This window comes from Varanus komodoensis, unplaced genomic scaffold (genome assembly GCF_004798865.1).
Source record: "Varanus komodoensis strain SLA01 unplaced genomic scaffold, ASM479886v1 scaffold81, whole genome shotgun sequence".
Lineage (NCBI taxonomy): Eukaryota > Metazoa > Chordata > Lepidosauria > Squamata > Varanidae > Varanus > Varanus komodoensis.
In genome coordinates, this window is record NW_025336495.1 from 179,449 (window position 1) to 193,210 (window position 13,762).

General features: G+C 54.0%; 2 protein-coding genes across 2 annotated transcripts; one reads left to right on the top strand and one right to left on the bottom strand.

Annotated features, from left to right (window-relative positions):
* Positions 1-7: 7 nt before the first annotated feature.
* On the bottom strand, positions 8-1,795 carry LOC123036737 (C-C motif chemokine 5-like). The gene is made up of 3 exons (XM_044456157.1): positions 1,624-1,795; positions 815-926; positions 8-416 (listed from the first exon to the last, which is right to left on the bottom strand). The coding sequence occupies exons 1-3, from the start codon at positions 1,694-1,696 to the stop codon at positions 329-331; spliced, it is 273 nt and encodes a 90-aa protein (XP_044312092.1). The 5' UTR covers positions 1,697-1,795; the 3' UTR covers positions 8-328.
* Positions 1,796-9,846: 8,051 nt separating this feature from the next.
* On the top strand, positions 9,847-12,018 carry LOC123036732 (C-C motif chemokine 5-like). The gene is made up of 3 exons (XM_044456152.1): positions 9,847-9,954; positions 10,630-10,741; positions 11,136-12,018. The coding sequence occupies exons 1-3, from the start codon at positions 9,882-9,884 to the stop codon at positions 11,221-11,223; spliced, it is 273 nt and encodes a 90-aa protein (XP_044312087.1). The 5' UTR covers positions 9,847-9,881; the 3' UTR covers positions 11,224-12,018.
* Positions 12,019-13,762: the final 1,744 nt, after the last annotated feature.

Sequence of the window (13,762 nt, forward strand, 5' to 3'; positions counted from 1 at the left end):
AACATCAGATCTGAGTGGTGGAAAGCAGCACTTTCCAGTGCCGCTTGGAGCCGTGAAAATGGTGTGGAGGAAGAGGGTTTTTCCAGCCGGGGAAGGGGGGCAGGCCGTCCTCGGGCCAGTGGCCTGGGGAGCGCTCGCCTTCCCTCGCCGTCTGAGGAGAAGCTTCCAGGCGGCTGCGTTCAGGGTGAGGCTCTCTGGGGTGCCTGCCCGGAGGGCTCAGCCAGGATTTGCGGGGAGGGAGCACGAGGCCAGTGGAGCAGCCACGGCATGTGCTGCTGAGGTTCGGGGTGGCGTTTTCTCATGGAGCGATGGGGAGGCAGCAGGATATTCAGATCTGTTCCAGGCGATCCTTGATAGCAATGACCCACGGGTCCAGTGGATTCGCGCAGGCCTGTTTGCGATTCTTGAGGATAAACCTGTTGGGTAGAAAGGCAGAGCCTCGTTCGAGTCCTTTCCCCATGGCCCCATCCCTAAGAAAGGGAGGCTCATGCCCCTCCCCATGCTGGAAGCCAAGCAGGGTCTGGCAGGAGAACGTCCTGCAGGGCAGGTCGGCCCCGGCGTGCGCAGCTCTGCTCCCGCCTCCTTGGCCTCCGCATCGCGGCCGCATTGCTCGGCCGGCTGGGACTTCTCCCCAGGGGGTGACTGTGCATGAGGTGAGCAAGCGGGGAGGGGAATGGGCCCGACTGGCAGGCCCCTCGGTGCACATCTGGAAGGTGAGCGCACCTGGACACGCCCGCCCACCTCCTGCCCGCCTTTGGGCACGTGCTGGGAGTGATCCTGCCCCCCTCCACATCTCCCCAGTCCCCAGACTTACACTATAGAAGGCAGGCGGCAGGTTCCACTGGTGTGGAAGAAGCTCTTCACAACGTGGGCCGGGATTTTCTTGCTGGTGTGCGCGGTGCAGCAGGGAGCATCGCCGACACCGACTGTAAGACGTGCCAAATCAGGCCAGCGTGAGTTTTTGGCGTGGACCGTGAGCCCCCTATCCTGGGCACCCACTTTCCACCCTGGAGCCGCCCCTCTGTTCTGGGTGCCCCCCCCCAGGGTGCTTTGCCCCGTCTGCGCCCAGCAGGGCACCCTTCCGCAACTCAGGTCCCTCCAGAAGGGCTTGACTGCCAGTCCCAGCATCTCTGGTGCGCTTGGGGATGCTGGGAATTGCAGTGCCAGCAGTCTAGATGGCGCCAGGCTGTAGAAGGTTGTTCCAGGTACGGTGCCCACCTGGGGACCAGTGCATCACTCTCCCTGAGGCCCTGCAGGGCGGGGAGTGTCTCTCTCGGCCGGGGCCTGCACTCCTTTTAAGTTTTGTATCAGATTTGTATCCCAGCAGCTTTCTTACGAGGAATTCTTACAAGGCGGCTCTCCTCCCCCCTCCCCCCTCTCTTATCCCCACCACGACAGCCCTGCGAGGGAGCTTGGGCTGAGCCCAAAGTCTCCCAGTTGGCCCCACGGCTGAGCGGGGACTAGAACCTGGGCCGCCCGAGTCCCAGCCCGCACTCAGCACCCTCCCAGCACCCTGGCTTCTGCTGCGCTCCCTCCTGCAGGACCACCGCTCTGTCCCTCACTGGCCCTCCGCTCAGAATGGCGGCGCTCAAAGACGGGGGCGTGTGGGTGGAGGATACTCACGGGGACTCGTGACGGCCAGGCAGAAGCAGGCCAGGACCAGGAGCATAGCGAAGGCAGCGGCAGAGGTCTTCATGCTGGGTGAAGCGGAAGAGCAGATGGCGGACTGTGCCAGGCGAGCGTCTCTGCTGCTTTGGTGCTTGGTTCATGCTGTGTTTCTCCTTTTTATACAAAAGTGGCTGCAGTGGTCATCATGGAAAAATGTGGTGTTTGTGTAAGGGGAAACCCCAGAATGACAATCCAAGAAAAGGCGTGTTGATTGTGCGCCTTGTAGAAAGGAGAAGTTGCATGATGAGACCTCAGGAAATCCTTCAGCACCATCCGGGGCCAATGCTTTCATGCGAAAGGCCTTTTCTAGTTCTCCCCCATGGGTGAGAGCCAGAGAGTGACACAGCAAGATAGAGAGGCAGGATATGGATTCCTCGCAGGAAGAGTCTTCCTCTGGTTTTCCCAGAACTGAGGGAGGTTTCTTGAAGGGCCTGTTCTGCTCCTCAGCTCCAAAACCTCGGAGGCATTTCCTGGCAGGAGGCCTCGTTCTGCTTCATGAGAAGCCACTTAGGGTACCCGCCTCCTCATCAAATAATTTCGAAAAACCTCTCTCCAAATAGCAATAAGCCTTCTTCAGAGCATGACTTTCGAGTGCCTTGCCAACATCAGGCAGTCTGGCCAAAGGCCTCTGTAGTCCAGAAGTGGGTTCCCACAGTGGCCACCGAAGCCACAGTGGGAAGACCACAGGCCAGGAAAGAAAATAAGAACAGCCCTGGATCAGCCCAGTGACCATCGAATAACAGCTCATAGGAGGATCCCTCATACAGGCTGGGTGCCCGGGAGCCCCGAGCCAGCAAAGCTAGTAGCCACAGATAGCCCCCTCTTCCAGGAACTCATCCAGTCTCCTTTGAAAGCCATCCAGCTGGGTGGCCATCGCCCTGTGGCAGCGCATCCCATAGATCAGTTCTATTGTGCATGAAAAGCGTCTCCTCTCATGTGTCCTAAACATCCCAGCAGTCGGCATGATGGGATGACCCTCGGCTTGAGCGTTATGGGGGAGAGAGAGAAATCGTTCTACTTCCTCCATGTCATGCAGCATTTTAAACGCCTCTCTTCTGGCTCTCTCACTTGCCTTTCTCTAAGCTGAACAGTCCCGGTTTTTGTAGCTGTTCTTCACAGGGCAGCTGCTTCAGCCCCCTGAGCGTTTCTGTTGCCCTTCTCTGTACCTTTTCCAACTCAATAATGCCCTTTTTCAAGTAAGACGACAACAACTGGACACGGTATTTCATATGTGGTCATGCCAAGTACTGTGCGCCTGCCTTGCCTTGCCTTCCTTGTCCATTATGCCAAACGTGGAATTTGTCTTCTTTGCGCCATGTGTCAGCATTTTCATCAAGCACAAGAAATCCCATTCACTTTTCCCAGCAACAGGCCTGAAATGGTGGGTAAGATGTAGCCATCAGGATTAGAAGCCCTCAAGAACGTTATCCTCCTGTATCTAAAATGTCCCCTTCATGGATCACGGCCTTGCTCGCGGCAAAGGGCCATGCATAGCACAATGAGGCTATGCTCAGGGGCACCCAAGACTGACAAAAGGTGATCCCCTGGAGAAGGAAATGGCGACCCACTCCAGTACCCTTGCCATGAAGACCCCGTGGACTTTTCCAAAAGGCAAAAAGATAAGACGCCGGAAGATGAGCCCCTCAGGTCGGAAGGTGTCCAATATGCTACTGGGGAAGAGCGGAGGGCTAGTACTAGTAGTGCCAGAAAGAATGAAGCGATTGGGTCAAAGCCGAAAGGACACTCAGTTGCAGATGTATCTGGTGGAGAAAGGAAAGTCTGATGCTGCAAAGATCTGTACTCCATAGGTTCCTGGAATGTAAGATCCATGAATCAAGGCAAGCTGGATGTGGTCAAGCAAGAGATGCCAAGACTGAACATCGACATCTTAGGAATCAGTGAACTAAAAGGGCCAGGAATGGGTGAATTTAATTCAGATGACCATCAGGTATACTACTGCGGGTGAGAATCCCTCAGAAGAAATGGAGTAGCCATCATAGTCGATAAAAGAGTAAGATAAGCAGTACTGAGATGCAGTCAGTGCACACTAAAAACCATCATGGCTGCCAAATGCCGCCAAGGAAAGAAAAAATGTTGGGGGCCAATTTCTACCCCCACTCTGTTCCATGGGTGACATCTGGATGCAGCCCCTGTGTGTTAGTTACATGATGCCACACATTAAAAGCCGACATTGAAATGAATTATCCACCGCTCCTCTCTTTTTCCAGCTGACTGTTTTGGACCCCACCCAGAGAGAACCATGGTGAGGATGCCCTCACTGCTCCATCACCAACTCCAGTTTTGCAAGGATCCTTATGTGCACCAGCAGATTTGAAGCTTCTACCCTCTCACAGGGTGCGGATTGTCTTTTGGTTTCTCTTCCTTGGAATGAAGTGTCTGCCTTCCACCTCAACAAGTACAGCCTCTTCCTGAATAATGTCTGCTTGTTCCAAGAAAGGAGGCAAACAATCTCACGCTCTTCTCTTTTTGATCTACCAACACAGATGCAAAGCATTTCAAAAGTGAAGGGAGTCGCTCATCCCCAGCAAAGCTGCGTTTACATCGTTTACCACTACAAAGTCTCCATACTGGAGTAGTATATGAATTTTGTAAATAAATTAATAACGCTGCTTCCCAGTGTTAATGAAGCTGCTAATAGATGCCGGTCTACTGCGTCTACTCTCAGTGTGCTGCAGAACTGAAACCCAAATACACGAGGTTCCTTTCCTTTCCTTTCCTTTCCTTTCCTTTCCTTTCCTTTCCTTTCCTTTCCTGCTTCACTGTCCCATTCTCTCTAGGTGGCACTCGGTGCATAAAACACTGCAAAGTGCGAAAATCTCACTTTTTTGGTATTAACAATTAAATGTGTAATTTCCCATTCCTAAAACAAAAACAAAAGCACCTCCCCCAAACTGTTGGACACAGAGGGGAAACTGGAGAGTCTACAGAACCCATAAGCGATAGGTATGCTATGCTAATGCTTTATTGTTATATGGGTTTTGTTTTTTGTTTGTATACTTTCCTGATATTTTTAACTGCCCAGAGAGCCTTTTGGCTGTTGGACAGAGTAAAATGAAAGAAATAAGCGGGGAGCTATGGGTGCGCAGCAAATGTGTCATGCGGATAAGTCCTATGAGTCCGTTGGTCATGCATTGTAGCGATGGGAACTGTGGGCAGCTAGCACAACTGGCTGTGGGAATAGGGGACACATCTGACGGCTATGAGGTTGGGGTTGGCTGCCATAAACAGTTACCTAGGAACAGGACCCTTTTCACAGAGCTGCGCTTGCTTCTACGATGACATATGTAGGATTGTGCTGGAAAGATCTTCACAGGAGAAATGGGCTTCTCTTGGGGTTCTGGTCTCTCCCGTACCATGTGAAGTGGCACAGAGAGGTCTGCTGGGGGAGGGAGCTGACACTCTCCGATCCTTCGAGGTGAGTCTTTTGCAGGGATGGAGATGTTCCTTCTGCTAACTTCTTCGTGCAAACTGCTTTCGAGAGCCAAGCTTCTCAGGTCTGAATTCAAGGCAAGGGAATAGCTCCAGACTTGGCTGGTCTCCCTCAAACAGCAGCTTTCGAGAAGTGATTCCTGCCATGGCAAAGCAGGGGACCAAAGCTGGGTCAAACAAAACTGTTGTCACTGTGACATTTCTGAGCTCTTCTGGATTGAGCCACACCACAAACCACACAACAGCAGAAGAGATGAGGAAGCCCATGTGGGCAGACTAGGTTTTTGAGCAAACGGAAAACCTCTCTTGCATCAACCAGCGCCTGGTTGCAGCTCTGTCCTGCTCAGTCACCTCATCTTCATGGAGGTGCGTCAGGGCTGCAATCCATGAGTTGGAGACGCACCCACTGCTGCCTTCCAGTTGTGCCAAGAGCCTTCAGATCAGCCTTCCATAAGTTGACAACCTCCAGACATGCTGGGCTTCAGTTCCATAATTCCCAGCCACTGGGACCAATATCTCTGGAGTGCCCCAGCTTGGGGAAGGCCAGAGGAAAGAAATGGTTCAGGAAGTGGCTTCATACTGAGCTAGGCCTTTTTAACACCTTTTGAGAGCTGAGGATTGAGGCCTTTGAATTGCGGTGCTGGAGGAGACTCCTGCGAGTCCCTTGGACCGCAAACCGGTCAGTCCTGGAGGAGATCAGCCCTGACTGCTCTTTAGAAGGCCAGATACTGAGGGTGAAGCTCAAATACTTTGGCCACCTAATGAGAAGGAAGGACTCCCTGGAGAAGAGCCTAATGCTGGGAACAATTGACGGCAAAAGAAGGAGGGGACGGCAGAGGATGAGGTGGCTGGATGGCGTCAATGGGGCGGTGGGTGTGAGCTTGAATGGACTCCGGGGGTGGTGGAGGACAGGAAGGCCTGGAGGAGTGTTGTCCATGGGGTCGCAATGGGTCGGACACGTCTTCGCGACTAACAACAACATTCTATACCCATGCTTGCTTCTTGGCTCTTTAGATGAGGACTGGTCTGTCTGATCCAGTCCTGTGCGCTGCAATGGCTCCTCGGGGTTTCAGCCTCAACCTGGAGATGCTGCCAGGTCTGGGACCTTCTGTAAGCAAAGAAAGGTTTTCACCAAGAGCTAAAGCCCCGCCATGCAAGAGCCAAGTAGGTCCACTTCCACTGGCTGTGGCTTCTTGGCTTCACTGCCACGTGAGTACACCTGACGGAGGGTGTTCAGCCTGTTTGGGATGGGGCTGCACTCCCTGAGTACGAGGGGTTCATAGACGGGAGGTTCTCCTGGAGCCGACTGGTACCTGAGGGCAGGTGGCCTTAGTGGCACCGAGCATGTTCTGCCCGCTCTGGCTGGGGGCCCAGCTACGACTGATCTGGACAGGGATAGCTTGGCTTCAGTAGTCTGTCTGTCTGTCTGTCTGTCTGTCTGTCTCTCCCTTCCTTCCTTCCTTCCTTCCTTCCTTCCTTCCTTCCTTTTTCGATTTGTATCCTGCCTTTTTCCTACAAAGGGCTCAAGGCAGCTTACATCATTCTCCTCCTCCATCTTATCCCCACAACAACAACCCTGTGAGGTAGGTTGGGCTGAGAGTCTGTGACTGGCCCAAGTCACCCAGTTGGCTCCACGGCCGAGCGGGGACTCGAACCCAGACCGTCTGAGTCCCATCCCAGGCTCTTCACCACGACGCCACACGGGCTCTCACACCACATGGGCTCTCAAGTCCAGTGGCCTCCAAGCTGGATTACTGCAATGCGCTCTGAATGAGAGTGCCCTTGTCCAGAAGCCACAGCTCATGCAGAAATGGCAGATTGATACATGTTGCTTTTATCATGCATTGTAAAGGTTTTGATCTCTGTGTTGGGCTGTCCAGAAATTCCGTAAATGAAATACAGTGATGCTGGCGCTCACTTTCCCTAGTGCGATTTCTGCCATAGGCACATTTGCCGTGTGTCACTCACAGCTCACGAGAAAGCTTTGGCATGCCCCTCTCGTGCCAGCCGGCCTTTCCACTCTGAACAGCAGCCTGGCAGCAGCCGAGAGCTGGGTCGCAGGGCAGGCCCCTGGATCAGGTGAATGCAGCCCTGTCCCCTTCCATGTTCCAGGAGGGCCGACAGGAGCAGGGAGGCTGCTGGCTTGCAGAGAGAGAGACACATTCTGCCAGAGGTGTGACACTGCTCTGGGCTGCTCAAGCTGGACAGAATTGACCCTCTGCAGAGCTGCTCTGGGGAAGTGGAGGCCCCACAGAGGAAGCCTTGGCGATGAATCAGCATCATGTGCCTGTTGCAGCAGTTCATGCTAAGCTCATTTCCTGTGAAAGAGGCCAGCTATGTGTGGTCCCGACCTGAGGCATTTTTCACTTTTGCTTTGGGGGATGCAAAGGGGGTGTTTTCCCCAATGTCGAAATCCCTGGAGGACTTCTGGGGTGAGGCCCAGGAAAGTCAGCAAAGGAACTGGTTATCGGCCTTAACTGCCATTACAGAGATCGGTGAATGGAAGACACCCGAGAATGAGGCTGGGTGGCTCACAGGTGCTGCCAGGAGCAGAGTTTAGCTGGCATATTTTTCTTGCTCAGGGTGGGACACAATCCTTGGCAGTGAGGCCGTGTGTTTCTTCACTTTTGCCTGTTTGTGTTTTCAGCTACAGCTGCCCAGAGAACACTAGTACCAATCAGCAGGCATGCGAATTTCAGCCCAGCTTTGAGCCCGCCCAGTGAAACTCTCCTGCCGTCTCAAGTTTAACGCTGCCAGCCGGGCATGGAACTCGGGCGGCTGTTGCTCGGGGCTGCAGGCCTCTCCCTAGAGACAGGGCTGCAAATGTCTGGTCAGGAATCTCTCTGGCCACGATGGATACGCAGCCATGGCAATAGGTCGCAGCCCAAGAGGATTCCTGGAGGAAGCAGCCCTCTTCCTCATGGGCCAGGAATGCAGCCTCCCTCCTCTGCTGATCGCCCCACCCGCCCAGACAGAGACCCCCACCGGGGTGCCCGAGGCAGCCGCCCGGCTGGAGCTGCCAGCCTTGCTGCTCCTCATCCGTGCCCCCACGGGCCGAGATGCACAACGCCTTTGGACTGCAAAGCTTTTGTTGGCTCCACTCTTCCTCAGTGCCCCACTGGGCTGCCTGAGGTCCAGCGTTCTCTGGATGCCAGATTACAAAACAACCAGCACACTTGCGGGAGAGGACAGCTTCAGAGGCCGATTTGAGGGTCCGGGGAAAGAAATGGAAAAACTTCCTTTAGTGGACTGACCCCAAACCATTAAGGCCGGGGATGCACAGATGCTGGCATCCCACGCAGGGCCTGGAAAAGGCTTTGCTTCCAGCACAGATGCAATGCACAGCCGCCCTGCTTTGGCCCAGGAGTGCTGCACAGGCGGCAAAGGCCCCAACGACTCTTTGGCCTCATCCTGTCTTGGGCAGAGGAGGCACACACTTGCCGATTAAAGCTGCAGACATCAATGAGCTGTTGTGGTTTTAAATTGTTATTTTGAAGTACTGTAAGCCATCCTGAGATATTTATATAAAGGACAACATATAAAAGCTTTGAATGAATGAATGAATGAATGAATGAATGAGAACTGCTTGTTTAATGTTTATTAATATGGTACCTTTGCCCAAAGGTCGTCATGCTATTAAAGTTAAAATACAGCAAAACCACAAAACCAGACCCCGGTTCCTCTTGGTCTGTGCAGTTGTGATTGAAAGGCAGTCAGTCTTTCCATGAGGCAATCTGAAGTTTGGCTTATTAGTGTGGAAAGCAATGACTGTGCAAGGAAGCCAAAGGCGGAAGCCGTGGAGGATGCGGATGAGACAGGCCTTCCTGGGCTGCCCCACACCAAACCAGGCATCCCCGGCCTGGGCTGACAGGCATGCCGGGAGTCCTCCTTGAACGCAGGCCCGGGAAGGTTGCACGGGAGGGGGTTGCAGGTCTGCACTGTCCGTTCCACATCCTGCAAGTGGAAAACTAGCTCAGCCGGCTTCAGCTCGAGAGCAGTGGCCAAACAGATGCCTCGAGGAAATCTTGCGAGCCAGGTGTGGAACCGGCGCTCCACGAAATCCCAGCAGAGCAGAGCTGGAGGGGACCAGAGGCCACCCGGTCCTGCCCCCTGCCCAGGGCGAGACTCCAAGTGAAGCCACCCCCTCCAGCACCTGGCCAGCTGCATCCGGAGTGCCTCCACTGAGGGAGAGCCCGCCACCTCCCTAGGAATGCAGCTATGCTTCCCCTTGCAGTGGCACAGGAAACGCCTTATCCTTCCGGGCAGGTGGGCAAAAGGAGGCCGGGCTGGGCAACACACCTGCTGTTGCTTACCAAGCAGCCCAAATCATGCGAGAGCTTTGGGGATGCGGTGGAAGAACTGGCACACCACGGGACTGCCTGCTCTCCAGGAAAAATATGGAGAACTTGTGAGGAATTCTTATACTGTCCCTGCCTTGACATTTGCCATTTAAGGCCAAGGAGAAGTGGAAATGGTGCTTTGTATGAAAGAGTTTGCCCCTGAATTATGTCAAATGATTTCCTGAGGTCTCACCAGGCAACTTCTCTTTTCTGCTAGTGGCACAATCTTGTCCTGTGACATCAACCCTCCTTTTCTTGGATCGTCATTCTGGGGTTTCCCCTTACACAAACACCACACTTTTCCATGATGACCGCTGCAGTCACTTTTGTATAAAACGGAGAAACACAGCATGAACCAAGCACCAAAGCAGCAGAGACGCTCACCTGGCACAGTCCGCCACCTGCTCTTCCGCTTCACCCAGCATGAAGACCTCTGCCGCTGCCTTCGCTATGCTCCTGGTCCTGGCCTGCTTCTGCCTGGCCGTCACGAGTCCCCGTGAGTGTCCTCCACCCACACGCCCCCGTCTTTGAGCGCCGCCATTCTGAGCGGAGGGCCAGTGAGGGACAGAGCGGTGGTCCTGCAGGAGGGAGCGCAGCAGAAGCCAGAGTGCTGGGGGGGTGCTGAGTGCGGCCCAGGTTCTAGTCCCCGCTCAGCCGTGGGGCCAACTGGGAGGCTTTGGGCTCAGCCCAAGCTCCCTCGCAGGGCTGCCGTGGTGGGGATAAGAGAGGGGGGAGGGGGGAGGAGAGCCGCCTTGTAAGAATTCCTCGTAAGAAAGCTGCTGGGATACAAATCTGATACAAAACTTAAAAGGAGTGCAGGCCCCGGCCGAGAGAGACACTCCCCGCCCTGCAGGGCCTCAGGGAGAGTGATGCACTGGTCCCCAGGTGGGCACCGTACCTGGAACAACCTTCTACAGCCTGGCGCCATCTAGACTGCTGGCACTGCAATTCCCAGCATCCCCAAGCGCACCAGAGATGCTGGGACTGGCAGTCAAGCCCTTCTGGAGGGACCTGAGTTGCGGAAGGGTGCCCTGCTGGGCGCAGACGGGGCAAAGCACCCTGGGGGGGGGGCACCCAGAACAGAGGGGCGGCTCCAGGGTGGAAAGTGGGTGCCCAGGATAGGGGGCTCACGGTCCACGCCAAAAACTCACGCATTTGGCACGTCTTACAGTCGGTGTCGGCAATGCTCCCTGCTGCAACGCGCACACCAGCAAGAGAATTCCAGCCCGCATTGTGAAGAGCTTCTTCCACACCAGTGGAACCTGCCGCCTGCCTTCTATAGTGTAAGTCTGGGGACTGGGGAGATGGGGGGGCAGGATCACTCCCAGCACGTGCCCAAAGGCGGGCAGGAGGTGGGCGGGCGTGTCCAGGTGCGCTCACCTTCCAGATGTGCACCGAGGGGCCTGCCAGTCGGGCCCATTCCCCTCCCCGCTTGCTCACCTCATGCACAGTCACCCCCTGGGGAGAAGTCCCGGCCGGCCGAGCAATGCGGCCGCGATGCGGAGGCCAAGGAGGCGGGAGCAGAGCTGCGCACGCCGGGGCCGACCTGCCCTGCAGGACGTTCTCCTGCCAGACCCTGCTTGGCTTCCAGCATGGGGAGGGGCATGAGCCTCCTTTTCTTAGGGATGGGGCCATGGGGAAAGGACTCGAACGAGGCTCTGCCTTTCTCCCCAACAGGTTTATCCTCAAGAATGGCAAACAGGCCTGCGCGAATCCACGTGACCCGTGGGTCATTGCTATCAAGGATCGCCTGGAACAGATCTGAATATCCTGCGGCCTCCCCATCGCTCCACGAGAAAACGCCATCCCGAACCTCAGCAGCACATGCCGTGGCTGCTCCACTGGCCTCGCGCTCTCTCCCCGCAAATCCTGGCTGAGCCCTCCGGGCAGGCACCCCAGAGAGCCTCACCCTGAACGCAGCCGCCTGGAAGCTTCTCCTCAGACAGCGAGGGAAGGCGAGCGCTCCCCAGGCCACTGGCCCGAGGACGGCCTGCCCCCCTTCCCCGGCTGGAAAAACCCTCTTCCTCCACACCATTTTCACGGCTCCAAGCGGCACTGGAAAGTGCTGCTTTCCACCACTCAGATCTGATGTTGAGTCCAAATGGTCACGGCTGTGGGAAACAGCTGCTCACCAGGTGCAGAGTTTACATTCGGTCTTGGCTTTCGGCCTTGGGAATTTCCCCAGCGATTTTCAAAAGTGGTGTGTGACCCTAATGTTTGCCCTTGCAAGATGGGGGGAAGCTGCAGTCCTCCAGCACCCCCTCCCCTCCCCTCCCCTCCCCTCCCCAGGTAGCTCTCAGGCCCGGACCAAGAAACCAAACATCTCATGCTGAGATCCAGTGTTACTGCTAAAACCGTGTCCATACCTTGTTTTCCCTCCACTTCTGAACTGACTGTTGTGTCTTTATGTTTGTATTTATTTGCCGGGGCATGAGGTATTATTTCAGGGTTTTTCTATGTTTATTTATAGCTAATATTTACGAAGCCTGTTCACTATTTATATGAGCCTCCCTTCCGTATTTGTTTATTTATTTCAACAATAAAGATGCAACCTGCCTTAGCTCTGTCTCGTTCCGAGTTCTTCTCTTCTCTGGGCATCCCAAAGTGGAGTGGGCAGCCGCTGCAGTGCCCGCGGTGGCAGAAGGGTGGCCTCCAGCAGTGGGTGAATCAGAGGACCAGTCTCCGTTCCGATGGATTCCTCGAGAAATTATTTCTGGGAACAATAAATCTTTTGGATGAGGAAAAATGTGCAGATGCTGCATAACTCCAGGTGTGAGAAAGCAGGCCACTGCCACCCTTCCCTTATTGGGTTCCTCTGGTTGGGTTCAACCAACTTCCCGTGTTGGTTGGCCAGAGCTGTGGGGCTCTGCTGTATGAGCCAGGTGGGCCGTGGATGGAGAGCCAGGGGCCCAGGAGAGGCCCTGGTCAGGCCTGAAGCCATAGCAAGCTTTAAAACCCCCATAACATTAATGCACCCACACAGAGACACACGGAGAAAATGAAACAGAGAGACTTGCAAAAAGAACAATGAAAACGGGAGTCATACCCATTTATGTACTCACGCTAAGGATGTGGGGTGGCCTGCCAAGACACAGAGAGCGCCATGGCCTGATCTAGTGGGACCAGAACCAGTAAGCCTGTCTGATTGTGCCGGAAAGCAGTTGCATTTGTCCCTGTCGATCTGTCTTAGACCAATTCAGTTTTAAAAATGGATGCCTTCAAGTAGAGGAATACAAAAGAGCGCACATGGCTACAGCAGCAGTGCAGAAAATTCCTCTGTTTTGCTGGGACTTCTGTTTTCATGATTTGCCCATCAGTTTAGAAAGGCAATTCATAAGCATGTTAAGAGGCATGGGTGAGGGCTCAATAGATTGAACAATCGATCTTTGTTTTTATTTGCTTGATTGTTCAGTCTGTGTAGTGACCGGGAACTTCCAACCCAGGTTTCGAACCATGTCCTCATGACCAGTGGAGACGCATAATGCATCTGCAGGATCCTTTTGTGTCGAGCGCATCACCCTCATGTGACAGTGCCGCATGAGATGCTATTGAACTGTGGCTTCAGGAACACCTGACTGGGAGCTGCTTTCCAGCAGCATCGGATTCCCACCCTAGATCTGTAAGGATCTGGGAACAGCCAGCACTGGAGCTCCAGACCAGGCAAAATTATTATTATAATTATTATTATAACATTTCTATGCCGCCCCTTGCCAAAACCTCGGGGCGGCTTACAACACAATAAAATACATTGAAATACAATAGAACATAATAAATTACCATTAAATACAAAAATACAAAAAAATGGTGGCAGATGGAGTTAAGGAGCGCAAATATGGCAGTGATGATATCATGAATGTGGAAAAACCACTCAGGGGGCAGAGAGACAGGCAATCCTCTGTTGCTTTAGTGAGGACATGGCAGAGCAATCGCTTCTGTGCGGAGTCTTGGGGCTTTTCTCCTTGAGTACAGCTTGTCATTCTTTCACTGGGGTTTTAGAAAATGCTGTGACCCACCAGTTTTGCTTCTGTGTCTATCAAGCACTTCCCACTAGGTTTTTATTAATATTATTATCATTTTGTAAAAGCATGGAAAATGCAGGATTAAATTGTGGAAGTAAAAAGAAGCACAATTTCTTCTTTTGGGGCACCTTGGGGAGCAGAAAAGCAGGGAAGGGAACGTCCTTCATGCAGTGCCTGGATCTCAGTTCTGCTGCAAACCCAAAAGCAGATACAGGCAAGGAACCGCCAGCTAACAGCCTTGTGTAGGAAAATGGCTTCTTTTCCTTATGTGGGTCCGGCCCCGCT

What these genes read in the sequence shown, in the direction of transcription:
- LOC123036737 (XM_044456157.1), bottom strand. Translation starts at nt 1,696, where the DNA reads ATGAAGACCTCTGCCGCTGCCTTCGCTATGCTCCTGGTCCTGGCCTGC. An exon ending in CCTGGCCGTCACGAGTCCCC is followed by an intron (nt 927 to 1,623) that starts GTGAGTATCCTC and finishes CACGTCTTACAG; the next exon opens with TCGGTGTCGGCGATGCTCCC. An exon ending in TGCCGCCTGCCTTCTATAGT is followed by an intron (nt 417 to 814) that starts GTAAGTCTGGGG and finishes TCTACCCAACAG; the next exon opens with GTTTATCCTCAAGAATCGCA.
- LOC123036732 (XM_044456152.1), top strand. Translation starts at nt 9,882, where the DNA reads ATGAAGACCTCTGCCGCTGCCTTCGCTATGCTCCTGGTCCTGGCCTGC. An exon ending in CCTGGCCGTCACGAGTCCCC is followed by an intron (nt 9,955 to 10,629) that starts GTGAGTGTCCTC and finishes CACGTCTTACAG; the next exon opens with TCGGTGTCGGCAATGCTCCC. An exon ending in TGCCGCCTGCCTTCTATAGT is followed by an intron (nt 10,742 to 11,135) that starts GTAAGTCTGGGG and finishes TCTCCCCAACAG; the next exon opens with GTTTATCCTCAAGAATGGCA.